This window comes from Lycorma delicatula, chromosome 3, assembly GCF_047948215.1.
Source record: "Lycorma delicatula isolate Av1 chromosome 3, ASM4794821v1, whole genome shotgun sequence".
Taxonomy (NCBI): Eukaryota; Metazoa; Arthropoda; class Insecta; order Hemiptera; family Fulgoridae; genus Lycorma; species Lycorma delicatula.
Window position 1 is genome coordinate 100,456,769 of NC_134457.1, and position 17,944 is coordinate 100,474,712.

The 17,944-nt window shown below is 30.1% G+C and overlaps 1 protein-coding gene across 9 annotated transcripts in view; it reads right to left on the reverse strand.

Moving 5' to 3' along the window:
- Positions 1-17,944, reverse strand: part of LOC142321826 (CREB-regulated transcription coactivator 1-like) — a 211,175-nt gene that overhangs the window by 99,816 nt on the left and 93,415 nt on the right. For 8 of the 9 annotated variants that reach the window (XM_075360261.1, XM_075360264.1, XM_075360259.1 and 5 more), the window contains 2 exons: positions 1,965-2,232; positions 277-312 (listed from right to left, as the gene is read on the reverse strand). In XM_075360261.1, the coding sequence (XP_075216376.1) occupies positions 277-312; positions 1,965-2,232 (304 nt within the window). The remainder of the gene's footprint in view (positions 1-276; positions 313-1,964; positions 2,233-17,944) is intronic. The other variant, XM_075360258.1, reaches the window with a different exon arrangement.

Genomic DNA, 17,944 nt, shown 5'->3' on the forward strand with positions numbered 1-17,944 from the left:
CTATTTATAAAAGAGTTGAAACATAAAGTGTAAAATAATTATAGCAATCATGAAATAGAGTATCCACAATAAACCATTAACGTCTCAGATTTGCTAATTTTTGCTAAATTTGCTAATTTTATAAGTATAACATTAAACATTAAAAAAGGAAGTTTAATATTCTAAAAATCAGTAATAAAATGTAACTAAATAAAATAAAAACTTACTAAAATAATGATGACAATAATCATAACAAATAAATAAATAATAATAAAACTAAAAGTAAAATGTAAGTACCAAAAGACGAAGTAAATGAAGAACTGTACTGGTGGACTGCAAGCACAATTGAAATTTGAAGTATAACCAACCAAACCAAGACAACCATAGAATTTGGAACAAAAAAGCAAACAAAATATAATGCAGAAAATAATATACAAAATAAAACAAGAATCTGTCGTTAAAAATCATTGTTAACCTAATATTAAAACAATAAAGTATGGAAAATCAACATTTTAGATTTTACTAACACAACAAAATTTTATTATTTTATTCTTACTAATAAACAAATAAAAATCGGTAAACAACAAAACAACAGCTGGATTTGATTTAAGGCTACTAGACTATTTAAAATACTTGACAGAAATCAATCTCTTTATTTGACATAACATCTGATTTACATGAATCAAGTCTGAAAGTTTGTATCAAGAATAATGTATAAAAATATTTTAGGTCGTTCTTCAAAAACATGATACTCAATTATCTCTCTTTTGAGATAAATGATGAAGAAAATTTCTTCCAATCATAAAGACTTTACTTTGTGATCCAACTTTACATAACAAGTCTTCCATGCATGTAATGTTATGCACAGTTATATATTTTAGTGCCTAATTACTTACTGTCTGTGTTAAGGAAAATCATTATCACAACTTTTCATTCCAGAATTCTCACTTTATGTCTTGGATGATAAAATGAATCCTTCTTCTATTTCAGCTCCTTTCATATCCAAACAAATAAATAAATGCTTCAGTGTCTGGATTTATGCAGTAACTCTCATCATCAAAACAAAACTCCTCAAAACAAAAAATTATATTGTTTTTACATTTTTAAATGCCTGTTCTAGGACAATTTAAGAGTCTCCAATTATATAATTGCTGGTGCTTAATCATAACTTCTTCACAAGGTCAAAACCTATGATAATTAGAACTGTTTCCCTCCACAATGATACATGTATCATTAACATAAGTCACGATGAGACTTCAGTAGATTTCCAGTAATAGTATATTCTAAAAAAAAATTATTCCTACATCTAGAATGAAGGGTGAGAATGGCACAACAATACGTGTCTAACAATATATGTCTCATTTGCTTCAATCTCTCCCACTCTCTAATTATTCTTCCCTTTCGACAGGAGATACTCTCCCAACCAAAGCATGAATTTTCTTGATTGGTGTCAGCTTCCAAGTCTTAAGCACGTGGTAAATATAAAAATATATTCAATCATAACTAGTTCTATACATTTGGTACATGCCAATGCTTTCCTAAATGGTGGTGATCTTCATACTGTGACCAAACAGAGTGCTAAGAACAAGTGAAGCCTTTCTACCTTCTCACCACGATTCCTCTTCATTAACAAGTAATATAATTTCTTACTTAATTTTAATTTTATAAGTAACAAATGATAAGAAATTAATTTGCAAAATATACAAACCTAGTGTTAGTATTTAAGAACTATTGTTATAATCACAAAATTAATTCATTTGTTTCTGATCAAAAACTTTATGTAATGTAAAATCAGATTCATCCAAACAAAATACTTTTAAAAATAATTTATTTTTTTAAATTTACAGATATGTAAAAACAAAGCACTCTAATCAGAAATAAGATTTATATTTTATTTTATTTTATAAATGAATAAAAAATAATAAATAATACAATAGTACTATAACAGTAAATATATATATATATACAGCAATTTACAAACTTACCTCTTCTTTGTGAACCAGGGCTATGTAGAGATTCTGTGCCTTGCGAGCTTGTAGTATGTAAAGCAGAATCCGAGTTAGTTCTTCTCCAGCTAGTATCTGGAGGAGGTGATAAATACGGACCTGAATAAGGTGAAATATCAACACGTTTTTCAGCAGTTCTAGGTCGCATTGGACCAACACCAACACCCACACTTCTACCTCTCACTCCATATGTCACAGGGCTATCTCCTCTGCCACATTTCATTTCTTCCAAATTACTAAGAGCAGACTATAAACAGAAAAAAATAAACTTCAATAAATAACACAACTGTAATGTTACAAAATTACATGATTTCATACATAAATTATATGGTTGAAAACTGAGAACTAACCATGAAAAAAAGTTTCATAAAGAAATTCAATATAGTAAAATAGTAATATATATATATATATATATATATATATATATATATATATATTAAACCGTTTTAAAAAATAAAAATTTTAAGGGCAGAGATGCTTATTTCAATAATATATATTACTTTCAATACTATTTCTTATTTAATTTTTTTTTAGTTAATTTCTAAGTTGAATTTTCATCAAGTCAAACTCCTTTTAAAACACATCCTACTATTAAAAACATTGCATATCAATATTACACATCCGAATCCAATTTTTACAAAAAATATAAAAAATGACTACCATAACAAGCAAACTTTTTCTTTCTTTTTCTGTTTAGTGTCCGGTAATTACCTTTCAGATAATACTTCAGAGGATGAATGAGGATGATATGTATGAGTGTAAAAGAAGTCTCAGTTCAATTATTCCTGAGATGTGTGGTTAATTGAAACCCAACCACCAAGGAACACCGGTATCCACGATCTAGTATTCAAATCCGTGTAAAAATAACTGAAATTACTAGGACTTGAATGCTGAACGCTAGACTTCAAAATCAGCTGATTTGGGAAGACGTGTTCACCACTAGACCAACCCGGTGGGTTACAACACACAAACTTAACCACATCAAATTTCACTAGAAACAGAACTGTTCTTGAGATAATAAAGAAAAATAAATACCAATATACATTTAAATATACAGCACATTTAAAATATTGATATACTAACTTTTGGGGCCTTAAAGTTTTGAAAAAAAAAATCCAATGAAACTGATAGTAATATTTTACCTTTGTTGTAATCTACAACCAAGAAAATGACAGAAATTAATTTTACTACAGTATGGCACTATAATAAATAAGGAAAGCATCTAAATAAGAATTTGGTAAATTTAATGTATGCATAAAATTTTAATTTAAATACATACAATAATCCTTAAAAATAGTACTGTAAAAAATAATTTAATTAGTAATATACTGACAAACAATAAATTAGACGATGAAAGAAATAGTTTGACAAAAAAATTAACATTTAAATGAATCAATAAAATTATTATAACATTTGGAATATGCAAGAAGATTCAAGTCAACAAAATATATTTACTATAAAAATATATTAAATGAATTGCATTATTCTTAAATGGAAATTCTGTCAATAAGGGAGAAATTTTAACAGTAGGTAACATGATTAAAAACATTATCACAATACTATCCAATTATAAATATTTATTTATTCATTATTATTGACTTAATTTAAATAAATAATTTGAAATACCACGTAAAAGTAAAATTCCAAGTAATAGCTTTTAGAATATTAGTTACACGAATGATCTGAGGAAAATTAAAGGGGCAGGTAAAATCTCAAGGACAAAGTTCTAATAAAAAATGTAAGATACACTAATAATAAAACAGCAACTTCAGTAACTAAAAGTTATAACGTTAAATCAACATTATATTCATGCATTAAACAGAAATATAGATTCTTATGTTGATTGCACTGAATATTAACATTATTTAACTTGTATTTTACAGCGTTTGACTATAACTGCAATAGAAACACAGAATTTTTAGTATACAAATTCAAGAAATATCTATCAAATTCACTGAAACTTTTTCACCTAAGTATGCAGCAATAGACAAGAAAATTAAAAAAAATTAATCCGCAAAAACATAAAACTATAATTTACTTATATTTTTCAAATTAATTAGAAAAAGCCAACAAAAATATTGCTAAATTTTCCCAAATTTGTTTACAATTTAACCCTTCTTTGTGGATGGGTTAAAATTGTTTTATCTAACATTACTTGCTTTCTTTGGGAAAATGACAAAAAGTTTTCTAAAATATTTTTTTAAAAATAGTTCATAGAAAATCAATATTTAATTATGGTAGTCAGTGGTAAAGGATCAAACAAGGCAGTTAAACAAATAGTTTTTTTTAATCATTACCTGGCCAAAAAATATGATTTAATTTTATATATCTTTAACACAATTATAGTAATTTTATTATGCTGAATATAATTTTATTATTTGAACATGTAGAGCATGTACACTTTTTAACTATTATAATCTTTAAAACACACATGCAATTTTTTAAAAAAACATTTGAAATTACATTGTTTTATAGCAATAGATTGCTGCAGTTTTACTGTTAATATATTAACATATTAAAAAATGATATTGAAATAAAAGCAACAACTAAATTATATAATTTTTATATGTGCAGTAATCTAAAACAAATTTAATTATACAAATAGGTGGCTGGAAAAACATATTTTACAATTCTAACCAAATGTTTTTTTTTCTTTTTCTAAAAATGCTGTATGTAATCTGTCTGGTCTGTGCAATAGCATGGTCATTTAGTTGGTTATTATTTCTTATTAGATGGGATGGTAATGATTCAGTGCTAATTCTTTTGCTGTTTTGGAATAAAAATGTGTTTGGACATGTTCTGATCATATTTGGTTATTCAGTTATATTTGTGTGATTATTCAGTTCATGTTATGTAGTATATTTGCAACTGAATAGAAATAAATCATCAAGATTTCATATTATTTCATTCATAACATTACTGAATTTTGATATTATTTAAAGTGAATATAAAAAAATTAGTTTGAAAACTACAAATCTATTTTGGTTAAAAATAACTGCAGGTGATCCTTCAAGTACTAGTGTTAGAAATAGTCACAATGTTTTAAAAACATGAATTTCATACAATATTTTTGAATTGATAAGAAGTAGAGTGATTATAATGAAATACTACCACTATACTTAGAACTTCTGCTGCTCAACAAGGAGAAAAAAGTATTTAATAGATGTAATACTATACAGATGAAGAGAATCTGTGCATTCCATAAAAAATTTACCTTCTGCCAAAGGAAAAACATTATGTTTTTTGTTTTTTGTTTATTTTTAATAAATTTAGCATAAGTTTTATTGATGTTAAAATAATTATATACGAGGTTTGTTAAAAAATGACCAAACTTTTTTAATTACACGTCAACAGAAATATTTAGTGATGTGTGGCGGGCAGCATTGTGCTCCACATAACCTCTATAACTACATGATCTTGGATTGTTGATATCTCGTTTATTTTTTGTGTTACTGTTATTTGAGTGCAACATGTTTTAAGTGTTAGTAGAAATTTTTGTACTGTGCGTTTTTCAGAAGCATCAATGCAAAGCAAAATTTTCCGAAAAGTGGGTAAAACTTTCACAAAAACTTTTCAACTTTTGAAATAAGCTTACAGGAGATGATGCTCTGGGTCGTACACAATGCTGCAAATGGTTTTCAAGATTTAAAGGTGGTTGTCATCAATTGAAGATGACCCTCAACCAAGAAGACCTTCAACTTCAACTGATGACACACACGTTCAGAAAATCAATGATCTGGTACGTGTAAATCACCAATTGACTGTCAGAAAACGTACAGAAAAGGTTTTTAGCATTTCAATTGGATCATGCCATGAAATTTTGACTGAAAAACTGAACATGCACCGAGTTGCAGCAAAGTTTGTTCCTGGTTTGATGACCGTACAGCAGAATGTAGATGAGTAGACGATGGCCGGAAACTCCTAGAACAAGCCGATGACGATGAATCATTAATGCAAAGGATCGTAACGTGAGAAGAAAGCTGGATTTACGGCCAAGGCATTGAGACAAAAGATCAATAATAAAAAAATCGGACATTACAAAAAATCGCTAGTAGCACTTAAACATGTTGTACTAAAACAATAACACGAAAACTAAACTAGATATCAACAATCCAAGAACATGTGGTTACACAGGAGGTTATGCGAAACACAATGGTGCCAAATGCACGTAACTAATATCTCCGTTGGCGCGTAATTAAAAAAAGGTCGGTCTTGTTTTGAACAAACCTCGTACATCAGTGGTTCCAAAACTTTTCCGAGTCACGGCGCTCTTTTTCAATTAACATTTTTCCATGGCGCCCTGCCCTAAGTAAAAGTATGACTACTTGTAAGTAAGAGATAAAAATAAATAAAACTCGTGTATCTTAATTAATAATTATAAATGTCTTTGTTCAATTAATTATGAAGGTTTTACAATATTTCGCGGCACCACTTAAACCATTTTTGAATATTATTTAATAAAATAAACTCTGCTAACAGGATCTATCGCAGCAAATTTTGTGTAAAGTAAAACCTAGATTCTTAAGATACAGAACTTTTTAACCCAGATATTTTAACGCTGGGGAGACTAACATTCAAAACCATCAACACCGTTGTTTTTATTATTTACATCAATGAAAAAAATTGTTTTCCTTTCTGTTATACATTGTTAACAGAATATACTAAAAATATTATATTTAATCCTTTTTAATATAAATTACACTGATAAAACAATTTTTGTTTCCTAACATGCAATACATGAGTTTAATCTTTTTTTCGATGCTGAAAACGAATATGAAGTCACAATCTTTCTATCGCCCACATTTTTGAAAAAGTTTTAAATTTTAATTTTAAGGATTTTTTCATTTTTCAACGTGCAGTAAGCATTTTAAGCTCCTATATTGCACTTTTTTAGCTCATTTTTTATTGGTTAACTTTGTTAACATAATTTGTAAGCGATAAATAAACAATACTAGACAAAGAATTAAATCATATCATAGTCACATATTATGACATCATATCTAATACTGAAGAGTGAGTCTTCGTGGACAAGATTAATCATGTCCGTGCAGGTCAAAACATGTAGCTGAAAACACAGCTGTATTGTTTGTATTAAGCATCAGATTAAGGAATGAATTCATTTTGCTCAGTCTTATTGCTGTCGTAAGTTTGTTAACAGTGCAGTGTCATAACGCCTCGAAATTGTGTAAATGATGTGGATGCCTTTTTTTATGTATGTGGTGAGTTTACCGTAAAATGAAATAGAAAAAACATTAACCTTTAATTAAAAAAGCATATCACTTCTACTTTCAGTGTAAAATCGGTGACCAGGATAAGATGTGGGGTCCTCATATAGTATGCACTAATTGTTCTGTATATTTAAGAGGATGGCTGAAAGCTACACGGAAGGCTTTGCAATTTGGTGTACCTATGGTTTGGCGTGAACCAAAGTATCATGTAACCGATTGTTACTTTTGTTTAACAAGTGTGAATGGAATTTCTAAAAAATCAAAACATACTGTAAAATATACTTCATTGCAATCTGCAATCAGATCTGTACCTCACAGTGAAGTTATACAACTTCCTGAGCCACCTGTGAATGTATGTTTCGAGAGCAGCGATGAAGAATTAGGCAGTACTGAAGAAGACAACAATGATTTTGAATTATCTTCCAATAAGCCACATCTTATATCACAAGGTGAATTAAATGACTTTGTTAGGGATTTAAATTTATCAAAAAATCAAGCTGAACTGTTAAGACTGTAAGGTTGGAATTTACTTAGAAAAAAAATACAAAAATTTCGGGTTTTCGAAGCCGAAAAAAGTTTTTTCAGTACTTTATTGATGAAAATAATTTGGTTTATTGTACAAATATTGATGAGCTTATCTTGCACTTAGGACAAGTTCATAAACCTGAGGGCTGGCGCCTTTTCATAGATTCGTCCAAGTATAGTTTAAAAGTGGTTCTACTACACAACGGTAACAAATAACCTTCGATACCAATCGCTTATGGTATTAATTTGAAAGAGACATACGATGTAATGAAAGACGTTCTTGAAAAAATAAATTATAAAAAACATAGCTGGAATATATATGGTAATTTGAAAGTTATAGCTATTTTGTTAAGCATACAGTTAGGCTATACTAAATACATGTGTTTTCTTTGCGAATGAGACAGCCGAGCTAGGGATAAATATTATGTTACCAAAGAGTGGAAGAACCGACACATCTTAACTACAAATGGGAAAAATATTATTCATGAGCCCTTAGTTGAATCGAAAAAAATATTTTTACCCTCTCTCCATATCAAGCTAGGATTAATGAAAACTTTTGTAAAAGCGATGAAGAAGGATAGTCCTGGATTTTTGTACATCAGGGAGAAATTTCCGAATGTAAGTAAAGGAAAAATTAAAGAAGGAATATTTGTAGATCCTCAAATAAGAGAGTTGGTCAAAGATGATATATTTAACTCAATGTTAAATAATGTAGATAGTACAGCTTGGGCTTCATTTAAAGAAGGTTGCAAAAATTTTCTCGGTAAACAAAAATCCAACAATTACCACGATATTTTTAATCAACTTCTTACTTCATACTTCTATGAGATATAATGTGTCTTTGAAAATACATTTCCTCCACTCACATCTGGATTTTTCCCGGACAACCTCGGAGACGTAAGTGACGAACACGATGAACGTTTCCACAAAGCCATTTCGATGATGGAAATGGAATGCTAGCCGATTACTGTTGGACATTAATCGGGATGTGCCTGAGGGTATTTCTAAAAGAAAAGCATCAGCGAAATCATTCTAACACAGGTATGGCCTGTGTAAAATTATAAATTTTACAGATTTTAACTATATTTTTCCTTTTTTTTTTTTTAAAGCGAAATTTATTTAAAACTAAGGTGACAGAAAAATTGTATTTACAGATCTGCAATGTACGCTAAAAAACAATTCAAGAAATGATATCACCCTTATAGAAACATTAAAAATTTTTTTTGTCTATCAGTGTTATAAATGTGACAAACTGCAAATAGAATGGATGTTACAGATTTTTTTTTTATTTACTGGTGTGTGTGTGTGTGTGTGTGTGAAGATCCCACATAACAAAGCATCTTTTGCGAAATAATCTAAGAGTATATACAAAAAGAGCAAATAATTTTAAAATGAAATAAGAAAAAAATAAATATGATTTCTGGTAGAGATTAAAAAAAAGAAAATTAATTCGCATGTTCCCAGTATCACTCATCAAATATATGCAAGAAATCAGAAATTTTATTCAACATTGACTTTATTGTAATTTATTACTCAACCAGAATTTATTAAATTTTAACATTTTTTTAAAGTAAAAGTTTGGAATTATAAGGTTCAAAGTAATTCAGTTTAAATTAAATGATAACGCTATTTTGTTTTTATAATTCAAGATTATATTTTCATAATCAATTTTATAAGCGAGGATATGTTTTTTCCAAATCCTTATATGCCCGACGTCAGTTATACAATTTGGACAATCGTTTGATATCAACTCCAGGTAAATTGGTGAAACCGTTATCGAGCTATAGGGACAAAATTAAACGTAACACTAAATTTATTTTTACAGCAATCTAATAAAAATTTTAAAAAATCAGAAAAATTGTAACGTTACACAAAAATCCGCAAATATTGTAGAGATTAGTTTTAAGGTTCCTGGAAATAACGAGGCTCATTTGTTATAATTAAGATAAAATTACTAAAGAATCTGCATATATTTCCTTTGCTCGAAGATAGATGAGGACGTTCGCCTCTTTGAAAGAAATCTTAATGAGCTTTCATAATTGAAATCACAAAGACGAGTAAATCTTTTAAGATGCATATGAACACTAAAGAAGAAGATGAAACAGAAATGATCGGGAAATTACTTGTTGATGACGGGTCCCTACGCCATATTGATTGTAGGGGGTGGGCATGCGTGAGGAGACAAACTAGCGCGTGCGAGCGGTTGAACGGTTGTAGTTCACAAGGTCAGTGGCACATTCCCTTGCGACATTACTACGAACAAGTGGTTAAGTAGTACAGTACAAAGCAGCGCGCTTTTCCCATGCTTCCTCTATGAAATGTTTATTTCCTTATAAATAACTAATCTAGCAGCGTCTTTAAATAATACACAAATTCGTTAAACGTTGTTAGGATTGCAACTTCAACTTTCTTTTTTGTTTCATTCTACAAACATACAAAATACAATAAAAACTATCTTTATTTTTTTTTTTGTTATTTTTCCGTCCGGGACCATCGGTATTGCATCAAAGGATGAGATGAAATGATTTGTAGCGTGTGAAAATGCCATGCCTGACCGGGATTCGAACCCGGGACCTCTGGATGAAAGATTGAAAAAATTATCTAAATGATTTCATATCAGTGTACAAAATCTGCCATTTTTGCAATACTTAAAATGATTAAAAAATTAATATCAACAAAATGTTTTACTATTTTTTGCGTAAAAAACTGATTACCCATTAATTTTTAAATGGACATAACCTCTACGGCTTACACGCTGCTATAAAAAATGGTTAAAACCCATAAAATTTACAACTTTTACCAGTAATTTACGTCTTTGCACATAAACAATAATAAAAAAAATTCAAATTACTCACCAAATTTTCAACATAACTGAGAATATGACAAAAGCTTCTCACATTGAGAAATTAAATATGTTAGAAAAGAAAGAACATCTAAAAAATAGTTTTCGAATATGAAATCGCTACTGCGTTATGTTTTCCTACATTAGGTATTAGGACATCCCTAGTAAACCCAGATATTTTTACATGGATTTGAATACTAGATCGTGGATACCGGTGTTCTTTGGTGGTTGGGTTTTAATTAACCACACATCTCAGGAATGGTCGAACTGAGAATGTACAAGACTACACTTCATTTACACTCATGAATATCATCCTCTGAAGAATTATCTAAACGGTAGTTACCGGAGGCTAAACAGGAAAAATTATTAGGATTAGTTTAATTAATTATTACTAAGTATTAGGACATTAGGTATTAGACCAGGTTGGTCTAGTGGTGAACGCGTCTTCCCAAATCAGCTGATTTGGAAGTCGAGATTCCAGCGTTCAAGTCCTAGAAAAGTCAATTATTTTTACACGGATTTGAATACTAGATCGTGGATACCGGTGTTCTTTGGTGGTTGGATTTCAATTAACCACACATCTAAAGAATGGTCGAACTGAGAATGTACTAGACTACACTTCATTTACACTCATACATATTATCCTCATTCATCCTCTGAAGTATTACCTGAACGGTAATTCCCGGAGGCTAAAAGAAAGAAGGTATTGGAGTATTCCCAAATCAGATGATTTAGAAGTCGAGAGTTCCAGCGTTCAAGCCCTGGTAAAGGCAATTACTTTTATACGGATTTCTTATACTAGGAAGATACGAGTGAACTACACCGCTCTATAAATACTAATGCAAAAAAAAATGGCAGATAAAGAAAATATAACGGAAAGAAGATATTTCTCTCAGTTACTGTAATCCACTGTAGTAACTTATTGTAATCAAATCACGTAAAGCTGCAAACGAAATAAGTAAAACACAACGATCCCTAGCAATCGGATTTCATACGATCAGGAATAAAATTATTTATTTACATACTTTACTACAACCATAACCGCCTCACATTGTTGAAATATATATTACATAAATGTAATATTAGTAATTTTCACTATGTTATGTGTCATATACCAAATTTAACTACAGAAATAGGTAAATGAATTCCTTCTTTACTCCCTTGTACGAAGTAAAGGAAGTATTGTGATCGTAAAAAATTTCGGTTTTCAGATTTCAACGAAAATATCCACTCTGACCATCCCTGAATCCAATTTGACTACTTTTGGCGTGACATCTGAACGTACATATCTCGCCTAACTAAAAACGATTAGCCGTAGGATGTTGAAATTTTAGATTTACCTATGTTATAACATCAAATTGTACACATCCTCTTTAATTTCAATCGACTAGATCAAAAGTGTCCAAAAAAACCCAAAATCCAAAAACATTTGAATTTTGGACTCTTTCTTAACTGCAGTAATAAGGTCTCATTGAGAGCTTTTCAACGATATATCATAAGTGGTACTTATTTTCATTGGTTCCAGAGTTATAGCCAGATAAAATTTTAATTAAGGAAATATTTGGATCTTACAAGGGAAGAGCACATCGGTTCGAATCAGACTTCATCTTTTTTTTTTTAACCTTCTCCTTTTTATTTATTAATAATTAATTATTAACCCGTGATTGTAAACAAGAATTACAATAAATAATATTCAATAATAAGAATATAAAAAATGAAAAAGTTGTTGGTTATTAATTTAAAATTAGTTATTAGTGAAATAAAATAATATGTACTTTTAAAAATGTGTATATGTAATTTAACTGGCATTATTACATATGTGTATGTGTAAATGATTTGGTGAAACATCTGATTTAATATTAATTGAGAATTATAATTTAGGATTGTATTACTTTTGGATTTTCTAGTTTAATTTTATTTAATTATTCTCGAATTTCTGTTTAATTTTATCTACATTAAAGTTAACTACAAAGCGACTGAAAAACAGATCCTCACAAGAACAACATATGCAGAGTCATACATCCCCGATCTTTAGTAAATTATAAAAAATTCGATCTTTTAGTTCCATTACTGCTCTGTTATTGTCGGACAATATTCTCCCTAAGTCGCAGTTGATCATCATTTCGTTTATTTGTTTTTATGCGAATCAATCAATAGCTCTTTGGTTTGATACAATTCTTCTAATCTTTACACGTTCCCTAGTTTTCAAATTTTCTCTTTCTTTATATTCATCATCCTCTCTTAATGTTTTTATTCTTTCCTTGGTCTTAACATTTTCTTCCTCTTTATAATTATCAACTTCTCTTAATATTTTTATTCTTTCTTTGTATACACATCATTTTCTTCATTTTTATTCTTTCTTTGGTTTTGCCATTTTCATCCTCTATCTTCTCTTAATCTTTTTATTCTTTCTTTGGTTTTAACATTTTCTTCCTCTTCATACTCGTCTTCTTGTCGTTTATGGAGATATATTTCTACATGTTATCTTTCTTTTTCCTGTACCACTGTTTCTTTTACATTTTTGATTATTCACCAAATAATCCAATAATAACAACTGAATATTTTACACCGTAAGGTCGAAATTAACATTTTTAACCAGTACAAAGAAATTCACTAAACGGAATAGTTTAATTAATATTACCTTTTATTTTGTTTATACCATACACCAGAAATTTGAAACTTTTGTTAATCAGCAATTCACGAAGATACGAATAATACTGATATAGTAATACGAGTAATAAAGAAACTTTTACTCTATCTTAATATTTAATGCAAGATTGTTGAATTAATAATTGTATAAATATTTGATGTTAATAAAAACTAATATTTTAGCAATTGTTTAACTGTCCAATTTATTAAAGAATTGGAGGATCGTATCTCATTTTCAAATGAAATAAATTTAAATGAAGTGCAGCCAAAAATGTGTGTATGTAATTTAATAGGCGTACAAGGACGTCATGTTGTGTCTACATCAAATTTTTTAACTGTTTACTTTTAGGGAGCCCATTGCAAAACTTAAACTTCCAAGATTCTTTATTCCTTAAGGAATGATTAAACTTAATTTTTAAAAGGAAATTCTTATCTTTCTTGGATGAATAATATATTTAAAAATATGTATACAAAGAAGCAACGTTTGCATTTTTTTAATAACGAAATGCCTTTATTTACAGGTTTTTTTAAAAATCACCCTAACAAACCATTTTCTGTAATTGATAAACTTTATTTCAGAACCGACTGAAGTACGCATAGAAAGATGAAAGAAGAGCTTCCCTTTAGACCAAATTTTGTTGTTGTACAAAATAAAAAATAAATTTTGCGTACTACGTTTAAGGAAAATGCTAAACAATAAGCAAAGCATGTTCGTTAAAATTTAGTTAGTTGTCTGAAATAATAAGAAACCTGTTGTTAAATGATAGTATCCTTCGCTTATTTTCATGGGAGCAATCGGCTGAGTTTCTAAATCACTACATTACATGTATTTAATTTTTGAAAGATTTAAAAGCAATCATTACGAAAAAAAATCACACCGAAATCTTCTTTCAGATAGCAATAGGATTGAAAAATAAATCTTAATATTCTTTTATTTTTAACTAATTTTATAATCTTTGGATATTACTGTCTCACAATTAGCAGAAAACTTAATGAAACAAAAAAATTAAATTGCAACAAGAATGCTACCTTGCGCAACACTAATCTGAAATTTACAGAATCGGACAAGTAAGTAATTTTGTGATACTAATCCGTTTAATCGCTTAAATTTTCACAGACTATCGGCAAAGTAAAATCGAAACCGTGCGTTACTACTCTATATTACTGTTAATACCTATTACATCCAGTTTATTTATTAGAATACAAAAAGATACAAAATTTATATTATGGAATATTTTCATTATCTTCAAAAGCAATGAGGATCATATTGTTAAAGTCAATGGTGAGAAATTCAGTAAATTTGTAGTTCCTAAATTCGAGCAGAAAATTCGATGATACTGTGAAGATGAGAAAAATAAACGGATTAATGAGGCGTTTTTCCTCAAAATAGTAAAAAAAATTTTCGTATTAAATAAAAATTTTCATCCAATCAAAGAAATCTTTTTCATTCTGTAATCAATCAACCATCGTTTTAATAGGAACTTAAACATAAGGTACTACGATAAATTCTGATTTAAGCGTCCAATAATCAACCCTTGATCTCTTAGGTATTTAAAAACTAATAAATAATTTTCGTTCCCGCAGTTCTCATAAATCAATCGATGACAATCAGAACAATCGGTTTTTAATTCTTAACAGAGCAGATCTACATGACTGCTATAGATAGGATCATTGTTGAGGATAAGATTCGAACAGTCGATACAGAGCGTTCGAAAAGTAACTACACATCTACATACACATGATTAAATGTCGAGGCATTATATTCCTCAGCATATAATCTGACAGTAAAAAATAACATAATAATCAGACAATGAAAGACTAGTTTTCCGTTAAGATTCCCACGTACATAGGTTCCTAACTGACACAGTGAAACAGTGCTAAAAGAGAAATTTGGAGAGACGTGGTAGAACATCAATTAGTCGATAAAGAATAACTGCAATGCATGTCGGCTGTTATGCGATGTAGTTTCAACACGGCCATGCAAAAAAGCTCAGGCTTATCCCATACAAAGTCAAAGCTCTTCTAAGTTATCCAAAGGCTGTGGAAAGCGAGTTCAATATTGTGAATAGTTTCGTCAGTTTCTAGCGGACAATTCTGACGATACTGTGTACTATGTTTCCTTTATCGATAAGGCATGGTTCCACACACCAAGAGTACGTGCACGCACAGAACTCACGTTCATGGTCTGTCAGCAACCAACATGCCGTGTATGAAATTTCTTTACGTGATAGATTATGGTGTACAATATCCAGGAGAAATATATCCGTCCCAGTTGTCTTCGCAGAAACAATTCTGTCAAATCATGTATCAGTTTATTAGAGAGCTAACCGAGGACAAAATCAATAATGCTTGCCGCGACCATGAAACTACAGTCAATGAAGTTACTGCAAAAAATTTTCGAAGACCAAATCATTTCTAAAGGCTTGTGACACGTTCTCCGGAATTAGGCCTACTGAACTTTTACTTCTGGAGTTTTGAAAAAATTAATATTTATTAAGGAAACCTCCTCACGTCCAAGAACTTCTAACTGTTATTAGTGAATAGCATTCCACATCTTACGAGTCTTCTAGAACATGAAGAAACGCGTGCAGATATCTCCGAATGTTAATGGGGACCGTTTCCAACAAAGGTAAGTCGATATTAAGTATTGTTCTATAATGGCATTTCACGTGTATTGTCACTTCTCGAACCCACTGCATAATACACTTATTAGTAATCAGCCGATGACGAATGTTAGCCAATTAACACTTATTTTGTAAATATTCCCGTAAGAACCGAAGTGTTGCATGTAACAAGAAGTAAATCGGCTTTCTGCTATAAATCAGCACATGTAGTTCGTACTGTTAATGTCTGTTTCATGGCGCCTTTTGGTTTTATCACATGATAAAAGTAAGCACAACACACTTTTAATTATTAATTACGACTACGTTACAGAATACCTATAACTAACGGTTGAAAGATAATGAAATTTATTAATTAAGGATGCAGTAAATAAGATATGATATTCTTTCTATCTTCTGTAACTAAATAGACCTTCAAGCTAATTTGTAACGATAAATGTGATTGTGGTTCAACAATGTATATATACACGATTCAAATTTTAATTCCATACGCAAGATAACGCGGTTTTATTTACTTTGGTGACCGGTGCTTTGTCGGCCGTATATTCCAAGACACTTCAATATATATATATATTATATTCCAAGACACTTCGGATGTTTGGAAACTGTACGTTTCCAAACATCCGAGTTGGTATCTCAGTTACAAAAACGTTCCTAACATTTAATGAGCTGTATTTCGCTGCTAACAAATTTTTCAAGTAAGTTTCTCAGACATCCGCACAAGGAAAATCGATCTACTGACAGTAAAACTGAGCTGATTAGAGACGTCAATAGTCATGTCTTAACAATATTGTCTTAACAAAATGTCAAAATGTCTTAAACTAAAATCACACGGTTTTAGTTTTGATATTTATCATGTTCTACAATTCAAAAGTGTATAACGCGCTTTTACAATTACGTGACCAAACAAAAAATAAACCGAATAATTTCTTCCACATTTGTATAAATAACTAGGTAAAGCCAACGGCTCACCAATCACTAATTCTACGAATAACTATAGGAAACTGAAATTTGACGTAGTTATTCCTGATATAGTTTCTAACAAAAGAAAGAAATAACTATTTTGATGACACTTGAGGGAATAGATTACAAAGAAATCGAATAGGATTGCCGATACCGAAAGAGTTGGAAACTTAAAACCTAGTAGAGGGATGAACCCCACAAAAAATGTTTTGGATGTCACTAAAAAAATTCATTTTTCAAGACCAACTACGTATGTCGTTCCAGCAGAAGTGTAAAATTTAAAAACTGAAAACTCTCAAAACTTTTTAACCCATACATAATCTACTTTCGTGAATTCTCATAAAACCACGATTAAAATAAGTCTGACCTGTTACCGTAGAAGCATTTGTTTAATACAGATGATGAAACAGTAGAGTAGATCGGAGCAGCGCTAGATTTCAGTGTGGAGGACTGTTAGTTCGAGACCGAACCAATTACATTTTAACGCTAATGGTTTCGTCGTACTGTCAACGGCTGCTGTTACGATGTTGGGTTATGAATAAAAGCTCATCCTTGCTATCTAACGTGAACGTACATGTTAAGGTATAATCATGCAGAACAAGGGACGAAACTGCCTAACTCAAGAATATTGCAAGATATCTGGAAGGTTCCGGTATCATTAAAATGCATAGATTCCATTATTCCGTGAAAACGCATCTCTAGTGTAAAGGACGAAACTGCATTTCATAAATCCTGCAAGTTTCAATCCAATCCACCTGTGGTAGAAGCCAGAAGTCGGCTTTTAAAGTAACTCGATAATCGAAAAGAAAAAATTGGCGACCACACTTAAAACATTGAAAAAAATTAAGCGCCGATTCTTTAACTGCCGTGAAACTAAGGATACATATCAACGTGAGCTATGAATTCTATACAAACATTTAAACCACGAGGAGAAACCGGATAAATGGATTTCGTATTCTCAGTTTATCGAGAAATATTTACAGCAACACGTGAAAAACCTTAATATAAGTTACCGGTTTATACGTCACAAATTGAATTTCAAATCATCTAAGTACGTAATTTGCAAATTGATTTAGAATTACTAAATGTTTATCTATACTCGAGAAAGGAAAAGAATAAAAAGAAAGCGCT